This window comes from Dryas octopetala, chromosome 2 (assembly GCF_963921425.1).
Source record: "Dryas octopetala chromosome 2, drDryOcto1.1, whole genome shotgun sequence".
NCBI lineage: Eukaryota > Viridiplantae > Streptophyta > Magnoliopsida > Rosales > Rosaceae > Dryas > Dryas octopetala.
Window position 1 is genome coordinate 29,505,209 of NC_141367.1, and position 27,118 is coordinate 29,532,326.

General features: G+C 36.8%; 4 protein-coding genes across 5 annotated transcripts; 2 read left to right on the forward strand and 2 right to left on the reverse strand.

The window, feature by feature from the left end:
• The first annotated feature begins 723 nt into the window (after positions 1 to 723).
• LOC147295392 (Transmembrane Fragile-X-F-associated protein) lies at positions 724 to 6,748 on the forward strand. The gene is made up of 14 exons (XM_086230292.1): positions 724 to 981; positions 1,902 to 1,992; positions 2,135 to 2,219; positions 2,373 to 2,442; positions 2,704 to 2,773; positions 3,272 to 3,341; positions 4,030 to 4,075; positions 4,174 to 4,423; positions 4,510 to 4,715; positions 4,844 to 4,918; positions 5,504 to 5,564; positions 5,723 to 5,803; positions 6,262 to 6,341; positions 6,415 to 6,748. The coding sequence occupies exons 1-14, from the start codon at positions 845 to 847 to the stop codon at positions 6,491 to 6,493; spliced, it is 1,401 nt and encodes a 466-aa protein (XP_086086418.1). The 5' UTR covers positions 724 to 844; the 3' UTR covers positions 6,494 to 6,748.
• A 182-nt stretch (positions 6,749 to 6,930) lies between these two features.
• LOC147295393 (leucoanthocyanidin reductase-like) lies at positions 6,931 to 10,734 on the reverse strand. Its single transcript, XM_086230293.1, has 5 exons — positions 10,373 to 10,734; positions 9,862 to 10,002; positions 9,312 to 9,549; positions 7,585 to 7,788; positions 6,931 to 7,455 (listed from the first exon to the last, which is right to left on the reverse strand). Exons 1-5 carry the CDS (start codon positions 10,601 to 10,603, stop codon positions 7,202 to 7,204), a joined length of 1,068 nt encoding a protein of 355 aa, XP_086086419.1. The 5' UTR covers positions 10,604 to 10,734; the 3' UTR covers positions 6,931 to 7,201.
• Positions 10,735 to 15,010: 4,276 nt separating this feature from the next.
• Positions 15,011 to 21,421, reverse strand: LOC147295394 (GC-rich sequence DNA-binding factor-like protein). Of its 2 annotated transcripts, XR_015120720.1 has the most exons (7): positions 20,122 to 21,421; positions 19,311 to 19,478; positions 18,153 to 18,832; positions 17,678 to 17,960; positions 17,191 to 17,480; positions 15,867 to 16,169; positions 15,011 to 15,421 (listed from the first exon to the last, which is right to left on the reverse strand). XR_015120720.1 is itself a non-coding variant. In XM_086234157.1 (6 exons), the coding sequence occupies exons 1-6, from the start codon at positions 21,322 to 21,324 to the stop codon at positions 15,977 to 15,979; spliced, it is 2,817 nt and encodes a 938-aa protein (XP_086090283.1). In that variant the 5' UTR covers positions 21,325 to 21,421; the 3' UTR covers positions 15,589 to 15,976. The 2 variants fall into 2 exon arrangements, 1 of the variants encoding a protein (XP_086090283.1); XM_086234157.1 differs by lacking the exon at positions 15,011 to 15,421 and having other exon boundaries at positions 15,589 to 16,169.
• A 443-nt stretch (positions 21,422 to 21,864) lies between these two features.
• On the forward strand, positions 21,865 to 26,144 carry SOG1 (NAC (No Apical Meristem) domain transcriptional regulator superfamily protein). The gene is made up of 6 exons (XM_086231485.1): positions 21,865 to 22,075; positions 23,367 to 23,508; positions 24,171 to 24,357; positions 24,430 to 24,914; positions 25,287 to 25,691; positions 25,824 to 26,144. Exons 1-6 carry the CDS (start codon positions 22,068 to 22,070, stop codon positions 25,875 to 25,877), a joined length of 1,281 nt encoding a protein of 426 aa, XP_086087611.1. The 5' UTR covers positions 21,865 to 22,067; the 3' UTR covers positions 25,878 to 26,144.
• Positions 26,145 to 27,118: the final 974 nt, after the last annotated feature.

Below are 27,118 nucleotides of genomic sequence, written 5' to 3' on the forward strand. Positions count from 1 at the left end.
GGCACCAACTCAGCATACATTTCCCGCCAAATGAGCAACACATGTCCACTTGACACGAACCCACACACTCATCACCTCTTTCCCGCTCGTTGAACGCTCTCCTGACCATTTAGTCTCCCAAAAACATCACATTTTCCCCCAGCTCATTTGGAGGGAAATGAGCGACAATGGTCTACCTAACCCCTGACACGGGCCCACAAACTCTCTCTCTCTCTCTATTATTATTAAATTGTGGGCCTGTATCGCTCATTTGACGGGAAATGTTTGCTGAGATAGCGCCACATCGTCAAGTAATCCCGATCAGCAAAAACCAAGCTGTCATTTAACTGATCTCTCAACGAATCAATGAACAGAAATTCATTTTTCAATTTAGATAATAGATCAGGTATATATTTGAAATATTTTAAAGTTCATGGACCTCGTTGAAATAGCTTATATAATTATGTGTCTAAATTGAATTTATGCCAAAATAATAATATCCAATTAAATAATATGTTTATTATGTGTATTTTGATAAAATAATTAAGGGATAGTATTATATGATTGTCACTTTATTCTACGTGGACAAAGTGCAAGGGCATTTTCGTCCAAAAACCATGTTTGCGTAAGCAAAGAAGCAAAGGAGTTGGCTTTTAGCGTGAAAGTGAAGGAATATGATGGAAATGAGAAAAAGAAAAAAACGCTTCTACACCTCGAAGAGGTCTCTCGTGGCTCTCTTAAAACCTTCGACAGCTTCTTCTACTCTTCTTTGCTTTGCTCTTCGTTTCCGTACAGTTCCTGCATATTTAATTCTCTGCACAGAGAGAGACAGGGCTCAATTTCTGGGTAGCAATACTTTCTAAGAATGCTGGTCCAGAGGAGAGTGATGACGTGGAGGTCAGTGGCCAAGTCTCTGCAAGCTCTTCTGGCCCATGGTTTCCTTTTCACCTTCACGGTCTTCCTCGTCCTTAAGCTCCACCATGCCGTGCGCTACAACTGGTGGTTCGTAATTTCATTTTCCTCTGCGTTTCTTATTGTTTTTTCTGTTTGGTTACCGAGAAACTGAAAGAAAATACAAGGAAAACGAATTAGAGAATGGAATCTTCTTAAGCATTCAATTCCCCGAGAGAGTGTTACATACTATAGTTTCGCGTCCTTTACTACATTATTCTGGGAAACTATAGGTACCCATTTTGTGAGCTTATGATGTTTTTGCCTTTATGGGTTCAAATTTGTGTATTTTAGGTGTCTTTTAGAGCAAATTGCTGAGAATCACCCTCAATTTTTGAGTAAACAACTTATGGGTTTGGCTTAGTAATCTAAGATTTATCATTGTCTGTCTCGTAGTTGATTGCATTAGATACATGCATTCTGTGGTCCTGGAGGGTTGCTATTTCATTGAGCATAAAGTGGTTCAAGATCTTTGTATCTTATGTTTGATGTTTTTCATTAGATGTTCTTGTGCTCTCTGTTTCAAATTCTTACATGCACTATATGTTTTCAGTTTGGAATTTCAATAACTCTATGAAGCCATTTTGCAAGATAGTTCAAACGGACTAATGCACTACCTAACTTCTAAAATCAGAGTTGAAAACATATCAATTCATCGTCAGCTTATCAAGGTGTAGGCAATTCATTTTTGCTGTAGTTGTACTGGCGGCTGTGTTTGCCCTGTAGGTGATTGGTGAAGATTGTAGAAAGAACCATTTAAGGTCATCTCATGCACATGCTAATTTAGCTTTTGTCGCTTGTAATTGTATTGGGGGCTGCGGACATCTATGACGAAGCATACAGTTTGTTTAGAGAGAAAAAATAAAATCTCCCCCAATCTCCTATATGGATTCATTTGCTTTGTCTTCTACATCAGCTGATGTTTTCCAAAATGATTTAATATTTAATGTTTTGTTGTCTTAATACTGCAGGATCATATTTTCCCCTCTGTGGCTTTTCCATGCAGTTGTAGCACGAGGCAGATTTTCGTTACCTGCTCCAATGCTGCCTAATGATCGCCACGTATGAGATGCTATTTCCAACTTTTTTAGGATTAGTCATGTTTCTCATGTGAATATGTATTATAATGTTTCCCTGGATGATTCCATTTATTTTATTTTTTAATCAAGTGACAGAAAAGTAAATATTTCTTTCTTATGGACAGTGGGCACCGTTTCACGCTGTCATGGCGACACCGTTGCTTGTCGCATTTGAACTAATGCTTTGTATATATCTTGAGAACAGATATGGTATGAAGGCCACGGACTTATGGCAATCATCATTGGATACTATTGAAGTCATGCTCTTTTTCTTTAAACATTTATACTTTTTAAAAGTAGATAAATGAACTATAAGACACGGTCACTTATTAATCTTTTTTTGGTGAACATTAATGTTTGCAGTTTTAACCTTGAGGACTGCCTTTATGCCCTTGTTCGCATTGGAATTTGCAATTTTATTTGATAATGTCAGGTATCTTTATATTTCCATCATCAAGTCTTATTTTTTAGGTTTTCCCCCTCTTGTTAGTATCTTTTGGGTAATCATTTTCTTCAGCCATTCTGCAATTGTAATTGGACCTACATCTTCTTAGACTTCACAAAAAGTTTATTCCATACTTCCATTTCTATTGTCAGTTAAATTGTTCTAAAGGACCATGTAGTTTGCATTGCACTATGTAATGCTTAAGTAAATTGTACTGCAGCTTAAGTATTTAATGTTCATGTTAAATAGGATGTGTAAGGCTCTAATGCCCGGAGATGATGATACCCTGAACGATGATGTGATATGGGAAACGCTGCCTGTAAGTTTGTCACTATTTTATTATACAATGACTGAATTGGAAATATATCTTTCTTTTGTCATTAACAGTTGGCTTAAATAAATGCAAGTGATGAGCATGCTTTTAAAGTATTATTATCTATTTGTTCTGTTTACATAGCTGTTTATGACTAAGAAGATTGCAGTTATTTTACAATTAATTTCTGTTTATATTGATTAAGGTGGATAAAATCTGAAACACATTACAATACTGTTATTATTAACATAAAATTATGTGGCATGCTTAAAAGCGACAATTGAATCTGTTATTGGGAAAGAAAGAAAAATTAATGGCAGTTAAGACCTTTTCTTCTTCAAATAATATGTATGATTGGATTACCATGTGCAGTTAGTGAAGATAAAAATGGAAATTGTTCTGGATATTTTCCTTGTCTATGTATGATTATGTTATATTTATGGACAGATTATGGATTAACTCCTTAATACTTCCTATACTAAATTACAAATCTTTGGTTTCCAGCACTTCTGGATTACTATATCTATGGTCTTCTTTATTGCCGCCACAATATTCACTTTTCTAAAGATAAATGGTAAGTTTTAGTTCTCTATTCTAGTACTTGTATTTGATGACATGTATTGTAATCACATCCTTTCATCTTTCAGAGTTTACATAGTGACCTAGTTTCCTATTTTACAAATTATACACAATCTTTATACTTATTTTATTCATTTTGTCATTGTTTTCAGAAATCTCTACTTGTACATTTTTTGTGATACAAATTATTAATTTCCAACAGTTTGGGGCTCCAATTTCTTTCAGCTGGTCTAATGCAGTTATTGTTTAAGTGAGTCATTTTAAGGTCATTTTTGGATAGGAAATATTATAATTATGGCAATGTTGATATTGTTGGTGGAGTGAACCTCTGAGGGTGTAATAGGACCTGCCAATAGGCAGATTAGTTATTAGTTTCTAAGTTTTCTGCTGGATTCATTTAATACAATCTTTTCTTTCTGAAACTGTTTTAGAAATCAACAAGACTCTTCTACAAGATTTCTAAGTTTTCTCATGGATTCATTCTACAATGTTTGCTTGCATGTATATTTGTATACAAATCAACAAGAGTCTTAAAAAATGCACCATAGTAACCTACTTAAAGTGAAAGGTGATCACTTTGCAAGTATGTTCTTGCCTGATGCATGTTAGCCTGCAGTTAACAAATAATATTGTTGTGATCATGATGCATTGCTTTGGCCTGATTAAGTTTATTCAACCTGCAGGTGATATTGCTTCTCTAGGCTGGTGGGACTTATTTATAAACTTTGGGTAGAATCACATTTGTGTTTACAATAATGTTTTGACTATTAATGTTTAGTATTCTCTGTCTTTGCCTGCTGAAGTAACTTTTGTATATCCTTTTACAGCATAGCACAGTGTTTTGCCTTTCTCGTTTGCACGAAGTGGTATAATCCAGCAATTCACAGACATGCCAACATTCAAGAACCTTGCTCATCTTCAATGACTATAACGTATCTTGACTGGAATAGAGGCTTAGTAGTTACTTCAGATGAAGACCAAGACCAAAGTGGAATATGCAGCCTGCAGGATATTGGTGGACATATTATGAAAATCCCTCTAATCATTTTCCAGATCCTACTCTTTATGCACTTGGAGGTATCCTCGGTATTTAAAAGCCTATTTTTGGATAACTTTGGAATAGTCTCAACATGTCATCATCTTAAGCACATTTATCATTTCAGGGAAAACCATCCGGTGCTAGACATATCCCAATTCCAGTTATTTTTTCTCCTCTTCTTTTACTGCAAGGAGCTGGTGTTTTGTTTGCTGCATATCGTTTAGTAGAGAAAATTGTTCTTTTAGTACATAGTGGAATTTTTTCTGAAAGATACTTGGCTATAGCATCAAAAGTTCGTGATTATTTTGCTTTCTTGCGCCATGGTTCGAGGTAAGGTTTACTTTTTGGAGAATTTAAAATTCAAATGATCTTTAGAAATCTCAACTCAACACAAACTTCAAACAAATGCAAGTTACTGTCTAGCCATTTTTGTTGGTTATGATTCATACTGTTGGCAGGCTTCTGGGTTGGTGGTCGATTGACGAAGGAAGTCGAGAGGAACAGGCTAGACTGTATTGTGCTGGGGCTTCAGGGTCTGTGTTTCCCATACTCTTCAAAAGTGCATTTGTTTTCTGCAATATTTAGGCAATCTTCTTCCATGCCTCCTGCTTTCGTATTGAAACAATATTAAAGAGTCCTTATAATCTCTCATTTGAAGTTCTGATGACCTTAAAAAGTTGTGTAGACACTGCACCATGGCGCATTCTTACATGTGGTAGATATAGATGCTTGAGTTGCAATTCATGCAATACATAATGCTTTAGAACGAGAAATACAAAAATTTACACTTAGCTTAATTTCTTGAATTCTTGCATGTGTAACTCTTTCAATGGCCACATACTGTTTTATGGCCTCATGTATTGTTCTTGAATCAATTGCTTAAATGATACACTGCTATTACCTTAATGATATTGGCAATAAATCAAACTCTATTTTGCATTGTCGGAATGTGTTGCAAATTTGGTTTCTAATACGAGTGTGTTTATTAGTACATGCATTGCTTTCTAGTAGTTCTTGTTGCATAGGTAATTGTGCCTTACATTGCATGGAAATAGAGGTATCTTGCAAAGTAATACAAAGCTTTCATTTATGGATCCTTGCTTTGATATCTCATACAGGTATAACACTTTTTCACCTGATATAGTGAAGAAGATGCCTAGATCGGACCTAGTTGAGGAGGTGAATACCATTTAATTTTTATTCTCCTGGGCCATGGCTGCCTCTTAATTGAACCATTTGTCTTCAGTTCAGCATTGTCTAATTTTCTAATTGATATTTGATAGATGTAATTTCCGTTTATAATATTTCTTAAAATATTTCTGTTTTTCCCATCTCAGATTTGGAAACTGCAAACTGCACTTAGTGAACAAACAGAAATCACGAAATCTAGCCAGCAGGAGTATGAAAGGCTTCAGAATGTAATATTTCAACTGTGATTTATTGTCTTACACAGCATGAATATGTGAATCTTTTCAATGTTGATTTCATAAATGTCACTCATACCCGCTCAATTCAACTAAGCTGTTATGCATAAAAAAAACAATTAAAAATTGGGTCGCTAACATGAGTCCTTGTGACTTAGAGTCCTGAACATGAATTAATTTCCCCACTTTTCCTGTCCCAAAGTCATACACTCCATTACATCTTATTTTAAAAATTGTCATAAGGTTAATTTTGGAAGTATTATAGTACAATTTGAGGTTTACTATATCAAATATTGATAATGCTGTCTCAAAATTGAGCTATTTTCAACCTGAACTCTCCATATGAAATGGTGTATTAAAGAAATGAGTTGTATCAGTACGTTGTGCTACTATTCTGTTCCAGTGTGAGGATCTGTTTTGGTGCTCATGTGTTGATTCAATGAATTCAACAGGAAAAGATCCTATGCAGAGTATGCTTTGAAGAACAGATTAATGTGGTCCTCCTCCCATGCAGGCATCATATTCTTTGCAGGTACCTTCATCTACCCTTGCACAGTTTACAATGATTTTGTTCACCATTAATCTTAATTCTAAATGCATTTCAGCACTTGCTGTGAGAAGTGTAAAAAGTGCCCGATATGCCGTGTCTCTATTGAAGAGCGACTGCCAATATATCATGTGTAGTCTCAAACAAGTAAGAAGGAAGACCAGCAGTTCTAGAACTCTCAAGTTGTTGCTTGTGATTTTAGGTTGAATCAAGCAATTGGAAGCTGGAAAAGTTTGCTTTCTTGTAGTATCATGGCAAAGAATTGTAAATTTACTGCCTATAGTCACCAATTACAGTCCTGTTATTTGACGTTTTCTTGTTCATATCATATACAGTGACCGTTAAGTCAGGAATGTGAAGATAACTGTTTGGAAATTCAAAAATTTTGGTCATCTCGATTTTCTTTTTCATCTATTTGGCTGCAAATTTGAGCAATACCCTGTTTTTACTTGAAATTGAAAACTTAGTCTTTGTACCAGGAAGATTTTATTAAGTTTTTAGGATGAACATTCCATAGGCCATAGGCCTTTTTCTTGGTAACTTTGGAGTGAAAAGCATGATTGAAGATCATACATGGGAGAAGAAATCACTACTATTACATTGAATTATTTCACATATTTTAGCATAATATTACATTGAATTATCAAACAAGCATAACAAACTGGATTTTTATGATAAATGGAAACCCAGTTTCCTTGTCTGAAAAGCAAATTCGCATGTTCTTTGAAAACGTAGGAATCCTCCATCGTCCATGCCAAACAAATCGACCCCCAAAATTGTTTTGGGACAATTTTATTTTGGGAGCTAGCAACATGAATGCCTCTGGCGAGAGAGAGCCTGATAGATCAAGCACAAGTGGCAGTGACTGCCCTGGGTTCAACCACTGTGGTTTTGGTGGAGATTTTGTTATCCTCAAGCTTGTCCCCCACTTTGAGAAGAAAGTCATTGAAGCACTCATCCAAGGTCCTGAAAGATTCTTCAGGGTAGAGAGTGCTCACTTCAACATCCTTAGGACCATCGATTGGGAAATTGGTCTGACACCCTTTGATAAAGATGTCATGTGTGAATGAGGCCACAATGCTTTCTGGTATACGATTCTCTGCACCAAGTATACATACGATACAATAAATGTTAAAGGAAGTTGGTATTACTTGCATGGTTATACGACTTGTACGTACATGCAGATGTTAAAGAGTCTAGACACCAAAGAGTTAGAACAAAATGTGACCTGCAGCTGCTGTCAGTAGGTCGTTTTCAGTGATGGTAACTCTGGGGAGGGTTCGACCAATTTTCTTCTCCCACAGGGATGCAAGCCCATTGATGTCGTATAAATTGCAGGAGGGTCGAAAATGAACATTTTTGTTGAGGGTTCGGATGTCGTCCACCGTCTTCATGGTGAATTTTCCAATATCAGTGCCGTCTACGAAGTAGGCTGTGTACCAAAAAACCCATCCATCCAAATTCCAAAGGATTGGATTATCAAATATGAGTTTGGAATAATGAAACTAAAATTTGAACTCAGAATCTACTCCGACAGAGTGCCAATATTAAAAGTAAATAAGTAAAAAGACCAAAGACCAACCATAATTGACCTTATGGAGTTCAAACATGACTACTTAATAGAGTTGTTTTGTTACACAGTATTATTAAGTGATTTTCACACAAATGTTGTTTATGAAGGCCAACCATTGCTGATTGTTGAACTGAAGTTACAAAAGCCAATCATGATTTAGGAAAGGTCAGCAGTTGTTGGCCTTCATAGAGTGTGAAGGTATTGCTCTACCTATAACACAAGGATTAATTTCATTGTACTTCTCCTTGCCAAATAGATAGGTGGAAGACTGGTAAGTAATGCGAGTGACTCAAAAGGCTCGAGGCCATCAACACCTTACTCGTCAAAGAAATTTGGACGTCTCTAACAGTAGGACCCAACTAGTATGGTGGGTCTTAGTGTAACAAAGAGCAAAATCAGTCAAGGTCTTAGTGTAATAAAGCCGAAGTAGGAAAAGTCCAACCCAAATACATGGCCCACCCAGCTCATGTGGGCCCCATGTGCCGGATTTTTGTTTATGGGAATATCTTATTTTGGAAAAGAAAACATTTCTTACTACCAAAAACAGAAAAAAACTTCGACCTTACTAGTTACTACCATTCGGTGTAACTTAAGCTTTTATTCGACCGCAGTTGATGTCGTGGCCTTTTAGTCTTTTACCTTGACTCATTTTTTTTTTGGTTACATGGCAGGCAAAAACGCCCAGAAGCAAAACTTTAGGTTGACTCATTGACGCAAGCCCAGAAAGCAAAATTTTTTTTCAGTCTTTTACCTTGACTCATTGACGCAGCCCATACCCAACAAACTCTTTCTATTACTTTATTTTTTCTGAATACAATAAAAATAAGAATAATGCTATACTTACCACATTTCTTATACCACATTCTTATACCATCTCACGTGTCATTACTTTATTGGACATAATTTTTCTTTTTCTTTTTGGGTTTTTCTTTTTATTTTTTAGTATCCAATGTATGAATGCCATGTAAGTTGCCACATAAGGTGGTATGAAATTATGGTATAAAAATGTGGTATATCTAGCACTACTGTAAAAATAATGATAATAATTCATAGGTTGCTTTCTAGGTTATCTTTTTATTTTTTATTTTTATGTTTTTCTAGGTTGCGTCATTGCCATATACAATATACTATAAAAAAAAAAACAAATTAGTTCTTGATATATTTGTATTTGATGAAAATTAAATTTTATTAAAAAGAAAAGGGAAAGTCTAAATTTTTATCTACTTTATGAAGGGTGGTGGACAAGTGATTTCCCTTTCTGAGTTGCGATGGATTGTTGTGTTCGGAATATTAGGACTTGAGAATTTTCAAACCATATGTACAGTTTTCCCATAATAGTTGGAATAAATATTAATATGCACGCTCCAATTCACAAGTGATACCTTTGACGCTGCCATCACCGTAGATTTGGAACTGATCCAACGGTGGAAGAACCTCCGAGGGATGGGTGTTGTCAAAGTAGGGCCATGAAGCAATGGAATTGCAACAAATGTAAGTGTGGGGCACCCCAGATTTCTCAATCAACCGTCTAACTTTGCGCTTCTCATTGTACATGGTGAGCCCTGGTTCCACTGGATCAGCCCTGTCCACATCGTGTCCAAACTCTGATGGCAAGAACCTCTGCAACACAATTTTTGCCCAAAAATAAAAAATTAGCAACACATTAATATATACAACATGGCCTCTATATATATATATATATTTTTTTTTTTTATTGAACCCGAGTGTGTAGGAAAGAACTTTGTTCTCGGCCAATTAGACCAACCCCAATTCACATTGCCTCCATATTTTGTGTTCTACATTTTTTGTTGTATATTTGTTTGTTAATATGAGAGAATTGAAGAAGTTTTAAAATTAAAATCTGAGCTCTCCTTTTTTTTTTTTTTAAATCGTAGAAAGAAATAATACTAGACTAATAATTACATGGCATACCTTAATTGTGCCAGCAGCTTGAATGGCCTCGACTAGGGTGATCTGGTCCAAGATTGTTGCACCACCCACAGCTGATATTACTATCTCAATCTCATGCTCTTTTAGCATTTTCTCCATGAGTTTCTTATCAGTCAACACCCCCTGAAAATAGTTAATTAAAACAGATGTTTATAAATTGGAGTTCGCCTTTGGTACAGTGTTGTATGGCATACAATTATATTTGATGGCAAAAAACATTAGTCAAACCTCAGGTCGATGCAAATCAAACACATAAAGCATGCGGTGGCAAGCAAATAGCAAAAGTTATTCTTAAACTGAATTTTGAAGCATGTTAACTTTGCATGAGGTGTCAAGGAGTTGAAGCTCACACCTTAAATTTGCTAATTGGTCCTTAATAATTTCACAAATTATAAACACGCCCCAAAAAAGATTTCCAAATATGGGTCCTTAAGCTTGAGCAAAATGTGACTCTTACTAAATTGATGAAAGTAGGAGAGAAGTGGGTACATACATGTAAGATTATAGCGCCTTTGTCTTTGAGGGCTTTGATAGTGTCGGCCTTGTTGGAAGAGCGAGTTGGGCCGGGTCGGTCCAGAACATAAGTGGGTTGGCCAGCATCAAGGCTGGCTTCAGCTACAAACCTGCCGATGAAACCTGTGGCTCCAACAATGAGGACTCGGCAGCTGCCATGGCCGGCATGGCCATTATTCATGGTTGCAGAAACAGCAGGCGACACAGTCATGGCTACTATGGGATTTTACCCTTTTTTTCTTTACTATCGAACAAGTCTTTTTCTTCCAAGAAAATTTAAAAATGGGTTCTTCAATATTTGGCTTATTAGAGACTAGCACGGTTGAGGATGCAAGTGTGTGAAGTTTTGGGTTACTATATATAGGTATAATATATGCTGCCCATGTTATATTATAGAAAGAGAGAGAGAGAGAGAGATTGGCGTACCTCTTTGGATTTGTTGCTAATTAACCAACGGGTGTGCTTTCAACATATTCCAAGCCCAGCTACCCTTCAAACGGTTCTTGGTGTAGTGCATTTTTGCCATGCATCATGAAGTAAGTGATACCCACATCCACTCTCTCTCGTTTGACTCGTAGCTCACTCCTTCTATTTCATGCATTGACTGATAGCTAGCTAAGAAGTTCTTGTTGCCATATACGAAAATGTTATAGTGTCACCCGAATTTACGGTTTGCTAATATAGCATTGTTATAGTATCACCCAGTTTTACAGTTTGCTAATATAATATTGTTGTTATGTTATCATGCAAACAATGAATGTATTATTTAAATTTACACTTTAATAATATGAATTTCTTATATTGTTAAACTATTTGGTAACAAAACAATAATTCTCTTATAAATATAAGAATCATTTACACTTTATATCCTCAAGTATAGGTTATTTTTTACTTTGGTACCCGATATTCAAAACGTTTCAATGTGAAATCTAAAGTTTATAAAAATTGCAATATGCCTCTTCCGTTAACTTTTCTGTTAATTTTAACTGTATATAGCATGTGTGAGATTCATTTACACTAATGAGGACAATAAATTTACGCTATGTGGAAAAAAAAATTAAAAAAGCCAGCTAAAATTGTATAAGTTAAAAAAATAAAAATCAATTAAAAAATTAAAAAAACAAAAAATTGGGAACAAAAGAGATGAGGGAGGAGGGAGAGGTAGGGATGAACGAGATAATTTTTATATTTAGTTTTAATGTTATTTTAAATATATAATAATTTAACTGTCTTTTTTATTTTTATTTTTTTTGTTTATTTGGTTTTTTTTTTTGTCCACTTGTCCACATAAGTGTAAATGAATCACACATATGCTATATGTAGTCAAAATATATTAACAGCAAAGTTAATGAAATGGACACATTGCAATTTTCATAAACTTTAAATTTCACATTGAAACGTTTTGAACATCGAATACCAAAATGAAAAACAATTTATACCTAAGGGGTGCAAAGTGTAATTCACCCTAAATATAAATATAAATATATATATATGTATACACTTTTTTCTCCTTTCTGTTTTACGAGGTCAATTGACTTAATTTGAAGGATTTCCAGCTGGCCTATGAAAACATATGCTGTAAGCCTGTAACGTCAATTGTGGAGTCTTAGAAACCTGAACCCAAATTTAATAGAGGTGCTCGGGGTCCTACATCGAGAATTAATTAATATGGAGCATTAGAGTCAAAATCTATGCACAAATTACAAATCACGTGTTGTCGAGGCATGAAAAACGATGGTATGGCAATGTCATCTACTAGTAAAAGATCGAAAAATGCTTAACATAACCCTGTAATATATAAACCCTTGCTAAAGATACTTTCGAGGCTGATCAAAAATTTAATATTGCGTGCAAGTTATATTAGATAGAGAGCCTTAACAGTCAAGCTAAGAGATGAACAAACATTATATTAGAAGCGCGTGTCCCACCTATAAATTATGTATATATAATTATATACCCTAACCCTACTATAAACATACACTATACAAATATAGAGTAAGTAGAGCCTAAACTTGCAATCTTTTTATACAAGCACAAGGGCCACGAGTTACGTACTATCATGAATATTCAACAGAAAAATAAAAAACATGATGAAAGCAACGAGCAAAAAACAGTTGGAGTACTCCTTGTCTTTCATGTCCTAACGGATGAGAAATGGTCTTAATAGACCACACATTTTCCTCAAGTGTTGTGCCATGACCCACAAAAAAAAAAGTTGGCAAATGGCAGCTGATCCATTACTAATTCAATGGGATAAGCTCATCTACAAGTCTGCATGGCAGGGTTTTGAAATTGGGATTGTGCTACCTTCCTGTGTCTTTAAATGAATCAGCACGTACAAATTTGCTTTTGCAGTTTCAGTTTTGGAGGTACAGACGCGTCTGCCAAGTTATTTCTTAGTTAAGCTGAAGTCAGGAGTATTGCTGACTGTATGTTGTGGTCATGAATACAGAGTTACAGAGTAAGTCGTGGGGCTTATCCCCTACCCACACACCACTTTGATCAATTTGTTCCAGCTTTTTTTTTTTTTTTTTTTGGCCAAAAATTTGATCCCGCTTAATTAATAGGTATAGGAAATATATGTACATGAATATGTATATATATATCTTGCTTAACTAATTACACACAGAACACATTGTACATCTTTTCCCTTGTCACATGCCTATCTGTTTTTCTTTCGTACAGCAGTGATTGATCGAATTAATTAAGCCTATACGATATCATTATTTCTTAAACCATTAATTGTTTCAAGTTTCAACAACCAAAGGTACCTACACCGCTACACGCACCTGTACCCTTACAGGTGCGTGATGATCATACATATAGGATGCGAACATATATGGCTTCCATGGGCTGTAAGTTCAACCTTGTTAGGTATGAAATTATTGGCATCATATATGCTTTGCCGATCAAGATCGATAAACGATTTTATTTCTTGTAGTGTGACAACGTTGTTAACTTAAACAAATAAAAATGGTTAAATAACATGAAAGAGAGGAGAGAAATATGTGAGGTGTGATGCTTACAGCCACTGAGCTAGTAATGAGTATATAGATAGGGAGATTGGACAAGTACTAATGGCTAGAAAATTAACAAAGTAGGTGGGGGATGTTGAAAATTGTCATAAAATTAAGGCTAAAGTTCAATTTAGACATTAAACTATAGCGGGTATTTCAACTGTATTCAATATCTATAAAATCATTCAAAAACATATCTCATCTAAAATCTAAATTGAAAAAAAAAAAAATTTTTTTTTTTACTCCTCACCACCTCCCACCCCCACCCGCCAGACCCTCCCTTTCCACTTACCTAACTCTCTCTCTCTCTCTCTCTCTCTCTCTCTCTCTCTCTCTCTCTCTCTCTCTCTCTCTCTCATTTTTCTTCTTCTCCATGTCTATTTTCTTTCTCGCGTGACTTCACACAGTCCGGCTGTGACCAGGCCAACTAGCACAGCACCATCAGTCTGCAACTCCTCTATCTCCCCTCGACCATCACTCTCTTCCTTCTCCTCTCATGCGCGACTCTCTCCCTATGCGCACCTCAGCACATCTAAGGCTGACCATTTCCCGGCGGCCCAAGGCCACTGGCAGATTGTGGTGGGGGTGGGGTCGGGAGGGGTTGGGTTGGGAAGGTTGACCGGAGAGAGGGAAGAGAGATAGAGTAAGAGATGGAGAGAGGTAAAAAAGGAAAAGAGGAAGAAAAATTCATTTTTTCAATTTAGATTTTAGATAGGGTATGTTTTTGAATGATTTTGTAGATGATGGATGCAGTTAAAATACTTTCTATAGTTGAGTGTCTAAATTGAACTTTAGCCTAAAATTAATTAAGTAACAAATTAAATAATATAGAAAATTAGGATTAAATACCAAATCCCAATAATTTTTTAGTATAGCATGAAGACCATATAATATTTCAATTGAACTACTAAATTTAAATGTAGTTTTTTAGATTAGGTCACAAATATGTTGGCCCCTTTGATTTTAGCCTTTTCCATTTGACATTTTTGTCATTTGACCCACATATGATAGGTGTTAATTAAAATTTATAAGGTTTTGACAAAATTACTTTTGAAAAATTTGCTAATATAGTCTCAACTTCACATTTATTTGTGACTGTACGACACTCACAACTTCAAATTTAGTTGTGACTGAACGACAGTCACATCTAAGTTGTGAGACAATCACGGTTAAGTTGTGACTTAATTAAATTATTTTTAGAGAAATTATACTACAATATAGTATAAATAGAAGTCAAAACAATATTTTTACTTAAAATAATACATAGTATAGTGGTGTGAGTTGTCTATTTCAATTTACCAAGACAGTCACAGTTAAGTTATGACTGGATTGATTTTTTTTTTTTAATACAATATAGTATAAATTAATGTAATATTTGTGATGCAATATTTTTTTTTTGTAGTGACATGTGATGTAATATTTATAAATTTTAATACTTTTTACTTTATTATTTTGTTTGACTTTTTAACTAGTACCTAATCTAAAATGCTATTTAATTTTGATATCTATACTAAAAAATTATTAAAATTTAGTAATTAAAATCAACGAACCTTAAATAATATGGGAAACAAAAGACTCCCTCAATCTTATAGTATGGAAAAATAGAATGCTCCTCATTCAGCATGAGAAACATAATGCTCATTAACTAATCGAAATTTTGATTATTCAACTAATCAGCACTCAAATCGGACGTGTCAATATCTAAATTATAAGTACCTACTAAAAGCAAATGATTGGTAATATAAAAATCCTCATTTATTTGGGTGCTAAATAAATAATCCTGGAGCTCTATTTACACTCGTGAAATGCTTACGTTTTTGGCAGAGCAGGTGTGAAAAATAATCCTTATCCCCTATTCCCTAATACCACCTACTTCCCACGTCCCCATTGAACTGCCTTCAAAGATGAAGACGAAAACTTTCTTAAGAGGTTGAGAAAATAATAGGACAAGGACACAAAGAAGCCTGTCGGAAAAGCAAAATCAATCCACATATACACGACTGCGCCATTTTCTGCATAAATTGGCACATCAGATGAGCACAATTAGAATCAAGTTGAGACACAATACAATATCTCATATCATAAATTTTTGGAAATTTTGGTAGCATTTTGTAACCACATCAGGGAGAAGCCCCAGCAAGCATTCCATGTGTCACACAAAGATAACAGGCGCTGAAGGTGTAATAACTATTTGAAATTTATCAAAAAGAATCACATATCATTTCTGAAAAATTTCACATCCTGATTCCCCTCAAGTGGGAGGAGAAAATGATAAAAATTCAGGCTGCAAAGCACGTCTCCCCATTGGAACAACAATCATGGCAATGGGATAAGGAGAGAACAATTTTGTGAGAGTGAAGTTCATGTAATGGCCCATGCATTTGTTTAACAGTATGTCCAACGATAACACAAGGGAGAGAGAGTGCATGCTTGAAAGTTTTGGGCCAAATTTCGCACCTTGTTTTTGCTTGAAGTGCCTCTCTACAAGGATAGTCCAAAAAGTGGCCGTCACCTTCGACAATTTTCCTTTTGTTCTTCTCCAGAAATCTCTTCGAGCTGCTCAAAATTCACAATGCCTCCCTAAGATGGAATGTCCTAGCTATGTCTCTAGCCTTGTCATACTCATTGAGGTCAACCAGCATTTTCTTCAATCTACGGGCAAGTCCACTAGTTTCACTTTGTGTCACACCCAGCGTATGCTTCTTTTCCAGAGTCCTTACCAGCGAGAGCACATAATCCACGAGTGCTTGCAACCTACGACTGCACAATTGTGATTGTTATTTTTTTTCAGAAAAATGAATAGAAAGCATTCAACATGCAGTGAAGGACATTCAAAGTTATTTATCAATTTATATAACTCTTCTAGCAGTTAGTATATAAAACTTACGGTAGAAAAATAAGAACAATTAAAAAATGGAACCAAAAGGAAGGGGGAGGGGGAAGGAAAAATTATGCTAAAAGGACACTCAGCCAACAACATTTTTAAGCCTGACATACAAACAAATTACAATTACAATTTGCAGTTCTAAGTCAACTAAAATCGTTCGACCAAAAAAAAAAAGTCAACTAAAATAGAGATGTTTGCTATTTCTTAAAAGGAATTTAGAGTTGGTAAATGATAAACAACAATTAGGTACCAAGAAGTGTTTCACCATGGTCAGAGTGTCAGGTTAGCTCAACACAGTACAGATAGAAAGCATATTATTGTGAGGCTACACTACAGTTCTGGAAAAATAAAATGTTTATGCTCCTTAGTCTTCCCTCAGATATATTTTCTTTGATTTTCTCTCAATTCTTTTCATAGGAAATTTCCTCACTGTTTGAGGCTACACCTAACTGCAATTTAATGTGATGTTCAAACCATGTAAAAGCAACAAATGGTTTTTTTAACCAATCAGAGATGGTAACCTCAACTAGTGCTAAAAGTCCCTTAACATGTAATGATCTTCAGTAACTTGCTTGCAAAGGCAGGCAAGACCTTGGACAAGGTGTTTGGGGCAGGAGATGGTGATATTTGGCGTCAATTTGAAGCACCAGATTAATTGGGTTAAAACATCACATTCTTTACACAATTAGTTAAAGTCAAGTGTGCACCACAGGCATAGGACACAGAGATGAGTAGCCCTGATTAACATACTTAGCATTGTATATCAGATGAGTTCTTAGAAAGAAAAAAAACCTGATGCATGGAAGTAGTCTATGTTAGTTGATAATGCAACATGAGATATTTTGAATGACAGAGAACTTAATGTTATTAAAATACAATGGTCATTAGCAATACCTACGGTCTCCCGTGACATTTGCACCTGCCCAAACCCCAGATAGAGAAGCAACAATCCTTTCGGTTCTTGTAATTGCATCATGAACATTTCCAGCAATGCTTCGAACATGAGGTAGAACTTTGCCACACAAAAGCTCCTCAATAGCAAGCTTCTCTACAACCGGCAAAGCAAGGATTTCTTTCCAGACGCAGATATTTTTCATCAAACGAACCGACATGCCAAATCGATACGCTGCAACTCGTGCTGCATTTGGCACTGCTTTCAATACAAGTGGGCTCCAGGTTGGGACCTATACATTGGAAATTATGAAAAAAATCAATATCAAATCTGTGTACATTCATGGATCATAATTTCTCACACTTACAATCTAGAGTTGACTGCAGATAAGGAATATAAGTTAGAATAAATAAGTAAACAGGAACCCATATCCTGTGAATATGCCTGCTTAAATGTCTTAAAATTTAGTTTGATAATTAAAAATTATACCATTAGATTAGTGACAGCATCGGCCAGACGGGTACGAATAGCAACTAATAAATCTGCAAGAGCCTCACTGGAAGGTGGAACATAATCTGTGATCAAGCTTGTGGCAGCAACTGCATTGTTTGTCTCTCGTGTACTGAGAATATCCCAGCAGTGAGCAATATGGTGATGCAAAATGGGTAATGCAACCTTTTCCACCAGTTCAGGGACAAGGTTAGCATCAGCATCATCAGATGCAAAGTCACTTCTATCCTCCAGTAAACCATAATCCATTAGCAATGAATGCCTGAACATGGGAAAAGAATCAAATTTGGAGAATGGAAATATGCCAGAAGCACTGCATCTGTGTGCGATTCAGTGTTCATTTATAAAAAGATATATTATGGCTAATGCCTTAACCAAGCAGGCTACACCCAACAAAAGAAGCAAGTCTGTCTAGAAATTATGAAATACATGGAAATAAATTATGAACAAGTACCAGCTCATAGTTAGAAAATCTGTTTTTTCGCGTAGGGGGTCCCACTTCAAGAGCTCCAGCCTTACATATGGAGAGAATAAAACAGGAGCACTTAATGACATGTAAGCATCACGGTAGCTTGATGCATACTCTCTCTTCCATTCTTCAAACATTTCTTTGACCACTGAAAGTTGGGAATATTCCTCTGCTGCATCAGCAAAAACTTGAGCAGCAGTCTCGAGCACCAACTGGCGGTGATTTTGGTACACTTCACTCTCACTTTCACTCTCATCAGTGCTTGATTCCCCTTCTATTGTTTGATTTGAACTGTCCACTTCCATGGATGAAAGTCTCTTAGATTCGTACATTTTTTTCCTGCGTTGATGAGCCTCGGCCCTACCTTTCATATTCATACGTTTCTGAAGGTTCATATCTCTACCAAATTCATCTAACTTCACTGGTAGATTTGTTTGTTCTCTCACAGCAGCAGATGCAGCCAGTGCTGCACTTCTAGCAGCTGCAATTACTTCAGCACTACTACCTTCTTTACTGAAAATAGACTGTGCTGCTTTTACGGCTGCTTCTACTTCCATCATTTCATCATCATTATCAGCACTTCTTCTTTTCAAAGTAGCTGATGCACGTTTTTCATGAAGTTTCTTCATTTCCTCTTCAAGCTCCTCTATAAGGTGACCTTTATCCTGAAAATAAAGAATTACAGCACACAGATAAGTTCGAGTCAACAAGCAATTCGACCTTACAGGAATTACAAAATTGAAAACAGAAGAAGAAACATAAAATAGTTTTTAAACTGAATGTCTGATGGCACTTCTCAAAAACGTACTTATTTAGAAAATTAAGTAAATAGTTAAACACAGTAAGAACAAGCACACAGAATATGAAAGGTAACCAATGTTTTCATTCCCACTACTGATTGATTGTTGTCAGATCCCACAGAACGGGGTCCTTTCATTGAAGGGCATGTACATACATACATAAATATATATATATATGTGTGTTTATACATTAAAGGTGGGGGCAAGGAGATGAATCGTAAGAGGTAACTGCAAATTTCTTTTAAAAAAGAAGTCAGTCAACAATATCATTGTTTATAAATAACTACAACTCCAGGAAGTTGGAGTACATATTCAAGAAAGATAAGATTAAATAGTAGCATACCTGCAAAAAGTCACAAATAGTAGAGACAAAGTTGCGAAGCTTTTGCATGAACTTGTACTTCTCATCAGCAGCAGACAGAGACTTCTCAAGAGTAGTAATATTCAATAGCGAGGCAGACAAATTTTCATCAGCCTTAGTTAGTGACAACATTGTTCTGCCATGACTTTCCTGGGAGTGTTTAAGGGAAAAAAAAAAAAAAAAAGCAGAAATATAAATATTGCCACTTGTTACCCAAATTTCACTAACACATCTTAAAATCTAACTCAACATTGCCACAACTTATAGAAAGTAAAAGTGAGATTAGATACTTTGGTCCTCCCTTGTATACATTTTAGTTTCTTTATATACATAAAAGGACTTCATTGAAAACCAGGGTACTGAGATGCATACAAGAGAAGCATTGTAAGAAAATTATCTTTCTACATTTGAGAACCAGGGTTGTCCTTTTCATACAGCTTCCTGATTCACAGGTTCTGACTTTTTTGTTTACCAATAGTATGGATAACATATTCAGCTATGTTTCCTACATTTTAGGTTTGTTCTTAACGTAAAATTCAGTAATGTCCACACCTGTTGGTAAGCAACCAATTCTTATTCTACTCATAGCATCAAAAACAAAAATGGTGAAATGAAATTAATGTCAAGAGTAGACATCCATGACACCATCACTAGAAGCCAATATTTTGTCCTAGTATTAGTTTCTATAAGACCCTGCATCAAGCTTCAGCCCATATACCAAGTTTAAAAAGCCACAAACACTCATAAATTTTGATTTAAAATTAAATTTGAGCAGAAGGGGAGCATCCCATACCTTGAGCTTCCTAACGTTCTCTTGCAAGGCTCTCTTGGCAATCTCAGCTTGCTCATTTATGGACATTGCATTCGAACCTTGTGATGCTCCAATGGCCCCTCCTATACTCGGCCCCACTGGCACACTCTGTGTGGAACTATAACCCGCCATTGTGGCGGAGTATGTAGCCTTGGGCTGGGGCACACTCTGAACCACAGGAACACTAGCACTGACCCCTAAACTAGACCCATCATCCACCCTCTTCCCCAATCCTTTCCTAAACTGCTCTTCTTCCCAAATCTTCTCTTCCTCATCCTCATCATGGTCGCTGGTCTCTTGCCTCAACTCCACATCCACTGTCCTATCATCAACATCCTCAAACACACCCTTTTTAGAACCCTCCATCTTCTCCCCAAACATTGCAATTCGTCCTCGAAACTCAGGCTCCTCGTCGCTCAACCCTTCCGCAGCACCATGGTTACTCCCCGAATCCAACGAAATAAAATCCGGGGCGGCCGCCCTCGATTTCCGGAGCCGCTCCCTCTTGGCCCGAATCGCATTTATAGTGGCCTGATCAGGATAAAACGACCCAGATGAGTCCCTTCCCTTGTCAATCCCCATTGAAGCCAATCGGGCCTCGGCGTCATCCTTGTCCCTCCTAAACAAACTACCAGCCCTCTCCTTTTCTTGCTCTTCGTCCTCGGAGTCCACCTCCCGGGCTTCTCTCAGCGTCTGAGAAATCGAGTCCGTGGGTTTGACAAGGCCCTTCAAAACAATGGTGGGCTCGGAGGAGGAGGGTCGAGAACTGGCTAGGGTTCGCGTGTTCTTCTGGAGCTCACGGAGCGCTTCTTTAGTGTAAGTACCAGCTTGGGGTTGAACGTTGGAGGGCATAGAAGTAGAGACGGAGGAGGAATGCGCGAGACGGTCTTTGAGGGCGGTCAGTTTATGAGCTGAAGCGGGCTTGCCGATACGAGAAGAGGGCTTATCGGGTTTGGAACGAGACGGGGCTGCGTTTTCTTCGTCGTCGACGAAGCTGAGGAGTTTTGGGGCTTGGTTGTGTGGCTTCTTGGGCTTGGTGGGGGCGGCGGAGGAGGAAGAAGAGGGTTTTGATGAGGATTTGACAGTGGTGGTTGTCGTTGAAGGGGTTTCGGCGTCGTTTGGGTCTTCGTTTTTGTCGTCGTCGTCGTCGGCGCGGCGACGGAAGTTTCTGGCTCTGCTGCTCATGGTGGTTGTGGTGATTGTGGTTTTTGGGGATTTTGCAGTATTCGAACAGACCAGAGAGTGGGAAGTTAACCAAGACAAGGATTTGGGGAGTTAGGAATAGGAATTGGAATTGGAATTGCGAAATTGGCTGTTCGGCTATTTACTTTTGCTTACGATGTGATCGAAAGCTGGGCCTTTAAAAATGGATCAGGCCCGATGGGCCAGCCCAGCTCTTTGGTATTGGCGGGTTAGACTGGTCTGTTTGTACATATAAGGACTTGAGCTTGATTTTCTGAACCCGGCCCGAATACGCCGTCAAGCAGACGATTCAATCACCATCATTTATCGTCGATCAGATCAGAGAGAACCACATGTTGAATGAAGTCAACGACAAGTCTATATACAACTGAAGCACTGAATCTCTTGCCGCCACTCTCTCCTTTCGCGCCCTAATATTATACTTCTTCAAAAAAAAAAAATATAAAGTCTTGTCGTCTGACTCGTCTCCCAAGGAACATAACATGATAATACAGGGTTTCAAAATTCAAACTGAAGATAAAAAGTTATATATATTTTTATTATATTTTTTACTTTTTTCCGTAAATTAAGGAGGTAAATTAAAAAGCAAAACAGAAAAATATTAAATAGCCCAGTGGTATTTAGTTGTGTCAGGGTCAATTGAAGCAGGGTCCCGTCTGGAGAGAAGGAAAGTCGGTGGTCTTTTGAAGGTCTGAGGTTGACTTGCTGATCGTCATCGCTCAGCCATGGCCGGGTACGTGCCTCTTTGTGTGACTGTGTGTATGTTAATGGGGTTTGTTTAGTTTTGGCATTATTGGATGACTCCGTGAGTTTTTAGATTTTTATGTTTTGTGTTTGTTTTTATATTATTTTTGTGAATATTGATATTTTTCTTTCGAATTTGGCTTGGGACTATCTGGGTTTTTGTCACTTTTCTTTAATTTCTGTCTATTTAAAGATTTGGATTACCCATGTGCTTTCTCTTATTCGTGTTGAGAAATGATCAATGTACCCATGAAAAACAGTTCTTGTCGAGTCATTCGTTCATCTATCTTTTGTTAATATCATGGTGAACTAGTCTAATGTGGCAGATTGCTCTACAATGACTTACCTGTGTGTGTTTAAAGGTTTATGTGCTTTGCTTCCTTCTAATTCAGGAGTTTATAGCTGATAGCAAGAATGTCTTGATCACTACATGGTTTTGTTTAATTTCAAATAACTAGCATATGATGATAGTAACTTGTTTAAAAAGATAAGAATTAACCAAACACTAACAAGAACCAAAGACTTCAAATTGATAAAGAAACCAAAACCGTATGCAACTGCCTATTTATTAGGCTCCATTTATCAATAACTGCTACCTAGGGAATATATTATACTTTCGAAATCAGAATCAGGGATTTCATTTTTGTCTTCAACTTTTGATATTCTTTTCAATGAATTAAGATATTAGAGCTTGACTAGAAAAAACAAAAACAAAAAAATTGCAGATTACAACGAGATTCAAAGAAGAAGCTTAGAAGAGGAGAAAATCAAAACAGATAACATATTAGAAAAAATAGAAATCAGAATATAACAGAGAAGCTTATAGAGAGAGGGAAGCCATATGATACATTTTGGTGCATGGGAAAGAGAACTGAGAGAGGGAGAGAGAGAGAGAGCTGAAAGGGAGAGGGCAGAGGGTTCGGCTGGGCTGGCCGTGCAGCTCAAGGCTTAGAAATGCAAGTTGGGCTGGGCTGGCCGTGCGGCTCAAGGCTTAGAAATGCAAGTTGGGCTGGGCTATAGGCAAGCCAGTCCTTCATGTAGCTCCGTCCCTGATAATGTATTATTTTGTATTCATCTTTTGTCGCTTGTTTAAGATTTTAATTATGTTGTTTATTCTCAATCTTCTTTGTACTATTGATTATATCTTTATGTATCTTTTCAGCGTATTTGCAAGTCAGAATATCTGATTCTGATTAATCTGGGTCCATAGTTTACAATATTTTGTTAATCATATGTGACCAACTGATTGTTTCAACTTTAATAATTTGTGTGCTATGCAGACCATCATGGTTGGTAGACAAAAATAGAATTGCAACAAAAATCAAGAGTGCATCTAGCACATGTGATCCTGAAAGAATTAAGTGGCAAAGTAACCCAACTAGAGCTTGTCCAAATTGCCAATATATGATTGACAACAATGATGTAAGATTTTTGTTTTGCGACTCTAGATGTTTTACTTTGAATGTCATCAATGAAAAACCATTAGTTAGAGAAGACATTGTTGGAAAGATCTATAAAATTGTTCCAATCGATATGTTGAAATATTGATAAAGGCTGAACGAACATGACTTGGATTTTTATAGGATGTTTTTCATATCAGGTTTCTAAATGGATGTATTTGGTCTTAAATGGAACAAAAATATAGCAGAAATGCTGATTCTGGAACATACCCAATGATGCTTTTTATGTTTTCTTCCTGATAGGAGTATTTGGGCAGACGTGCCTTGCTTTAAGCACGTGCACATACACGTATCTAATGTTATTGATAGGTAATAAATTTGTAATTAATATTACTGGTATATTTAGCAAGTATATGTAAATTTCCCGTAACATCAGCCCACAAGAATCACTCAATACAAAATTTATTTGAATCAACATCTAGTTTTATGCATAACTATTTGATAGAATCTGCAAGACATAATCTGTCTGTATAGGGCCCATGGCCTTCTAAATCACAAACATATGATATTTTCTTATAATGAATAAATAGAACTTTTCAAATTTGTACCACCGAAACGGTGGATTGAAGAAAAATCAGAATTTGGGGTTTGGAAAATTAGGGTATTTGCAATTTCTGTTTCCAGGTTGCTCAAGAGTGGCCAGGATTACCCAAGGGTGTAAAGTTTGACCCGACTGACCAAGAGATTATATGGCACTTACTTGCAAAAGCTGGTGTAGGGGATATAAAGCCCCATCCTTTTATCGATGAGTTTATCACAACTGTTGATGATGATGAAGGAATTTGCTGTTCCCATCCTAAGAAGTTACCAGGTAAGCAGCAAACATTTGCTGCGGTTTGATGCTTTGATATTAAATCTTCTTTTAATTGATTCCAAAAATTAGGTGTTAAGCAAGATGGAAGTGTATCCCACTTCTTTCATAGAGCAATCAAGGCTTACAATACTGGAACTCGAAAGCGTCGAAAAATACATGATGGTGATTATGGGGATGTCCGCTGGCACAAGACTGGAAGGACTAAACCAGTGATCTTGGATGGGGTTCAAAGAGGGTGTAAGAAGATTATGGTTCTCTACATGAGCATGGTCGGAGGAGGCAAACCTGAGAAAACCAATTGGGTTATGCATCAATATCACCTGGGAATAGAGGAGGATGAGAAGGACGGGGAGTATGTTATTTCTAAAATTAACTACCAGCAGCAGCAAGTCAAGCAAGCTGATAAAACTGATAAAGATTTTCCTGAAAGTATTGATGATGTGAGTACTAAAGTAGATCCAGTCACTCCCAAGTCGGTGACTCCTGAACGGAAACATTCTGATTTTGATTTGGGACTAGATACCCCTGCTACTTCTGTAGATACCTTTCCTCAGGTATAACCTTTTCCTTCTCCTTTTTTATTTTAGTTTACTTCCATTTTTCAACTAGCATCACAAAAAGACTTTTCCATTGCCTTGTGTCGTGAAAATATTCAAATCGAAGAGTTAAAATTTTAAAGCATACTGTCTGCAATTACATTCTTGCATAAAAGGGTAGTTTTCTGCATATTTTCTCCATGTATAGTTTCATTAATATGGGTACAAGCATATTTCACTAGTAGAAAAGGGATGATGGATGCTGTAATTGAAAGTGGCATCCTGAGATGGATCATGCCGATGATTTTTAAATCTTATACATCTTAGCATAAGTGATCCAAAGAGATACTGATATGGGCTTATTTGTATGGCTTCTGTATTAAATTGAAGCATCCTGAGATGGACCGTGTTGACGATGAAGTTCATGCCGAATATGAGAACCCTAGCCACTATAATCAACCCAATGTAGAAAATCAAGCTGATGAAGTAATAAATAACAATGAAAACGATGCTCAGGAAGATCCAAAATGGTGGGACAGTGAGTCACAGAATCTGTTGGATTCGCAGCAACTGGTGGAAGGGTTGTCTCTGTGTGATGATCTCCTTCAGAGCCAATCCCCAATTAGGGGTGTACATGGAAATGGTGAACCAGCAGAGGTCAAACCCCGTCTTTCTGATTATGCTAAGCTAGGACCAGAGGATTTAAAGAAGGATCTAGAGGAGTGCCAAAATATTGTTCTTGATCCTGCTATTATGGAACTTGATACACCTCCAGATTTCCGACTTAGCCAGCTCGTAAGTTGACTTCTCTGCCATTTTGCCGTGCTTCATATTCAATTAGTCATTTCTCTAAATGACATTAGTCAAATTTATTTTATTCTTTGCATTTTCTCTTATGTTAATGCATTTCTCAACTGGGTTTTGTAGGAATTCGGATCACAGGAAAGTTTCCTTTCTTGGGGTGGCAAGTTGGCTGACTGATTAGGGGTTGGAATTTTTAGTGTTGATTATGGTTGCATAGTGGTAAATATTTCTCTAACCTTTTGCTAAACAGCTCAAGTTGTGATATCTGGTGGGAAAGTACTGTTTTTGTAACTATAATTCACAAATTTTTGTGTCTGAGCATTGACCAAACTTACACTTTTACTCTCTTTAAGCTTAAAGATAAAATGCAGTTGTTTTATCTTGTTTCCTCTGTATTTGTAGATTCCAAACTTTGACATTCAAATACATATATCCTTCTCTTTACTAGTAATGACCCCTGTGGGAGTCTAATCGAATTGGCAGAGTATGTGTGTGTTCTCCTTTTGGTGGGTGCATACAACCCCTAGAGAGTTAACTGAAAGCACCAACTCCTTTGGGTATTTTGAGCATATAACATGCAAATAATGGATTCAACTACAGCGATCACGCAAAAGGGAAAGTGGAGAGACGTGTGGACCATCAAATAATTGGAAGCTTCATACTATGTAAACGCCAAGGAAAACACTAAGGAATAGCACCACCTGTAATCAATTGAGAAGCACAGGTTGGAGTGTTGGACCATGAAAAACATATTCATGATTCATGAACGCTCATAGAGCTTCATTGGCCACGCAAGTTGGCTTTGATAGTGGCTTGAGAGACCACTGGGCCTAGCCCTGTTATGAATTAGTCAATTTGAGGTTTCACTGGACCAGATTAACAAGACCTGGTAGCATGTTGTAGGGAAGTGCCTTTGTTGGATTGTAGGGCACCATCCATTGTAGGAAACGTACTCCTCCATGTCCGAAACGCAACCCGTGCTGGGTCTTAAAGTCTTCTCTTTGATGCGTTTAAAGAGTAGATACAGAGGGCCACAGCACCCTGGCATTTTTGGCTCCAATAGAAGAAATGCAACTCAACGAGGAGCCCATGAACCTAAACCATGACATAGTAAACGTTGAATTCTGAAGCTAAATTATTTTATGGTCCATGTATCATATTTGAAAAATAATTATAATTAGATTAGATAACATTAAAAACGATGCAAATGATTGTAATTACCTGACCTTAACTGCTAATAATATATGCTGTGCAGTTGGGGGTCTTAGACATAAGATTCTGCAATCTTGTTGGCACCCAGCACAACATAATCTTCTAGCCTAATCGTATATGAATGACATAATAATTAGTAAGCCACCATCTTCGTACTGAGGAGACACCCATGACCCATCTTTCCCATAGTCCCAAAGAACAAAAGA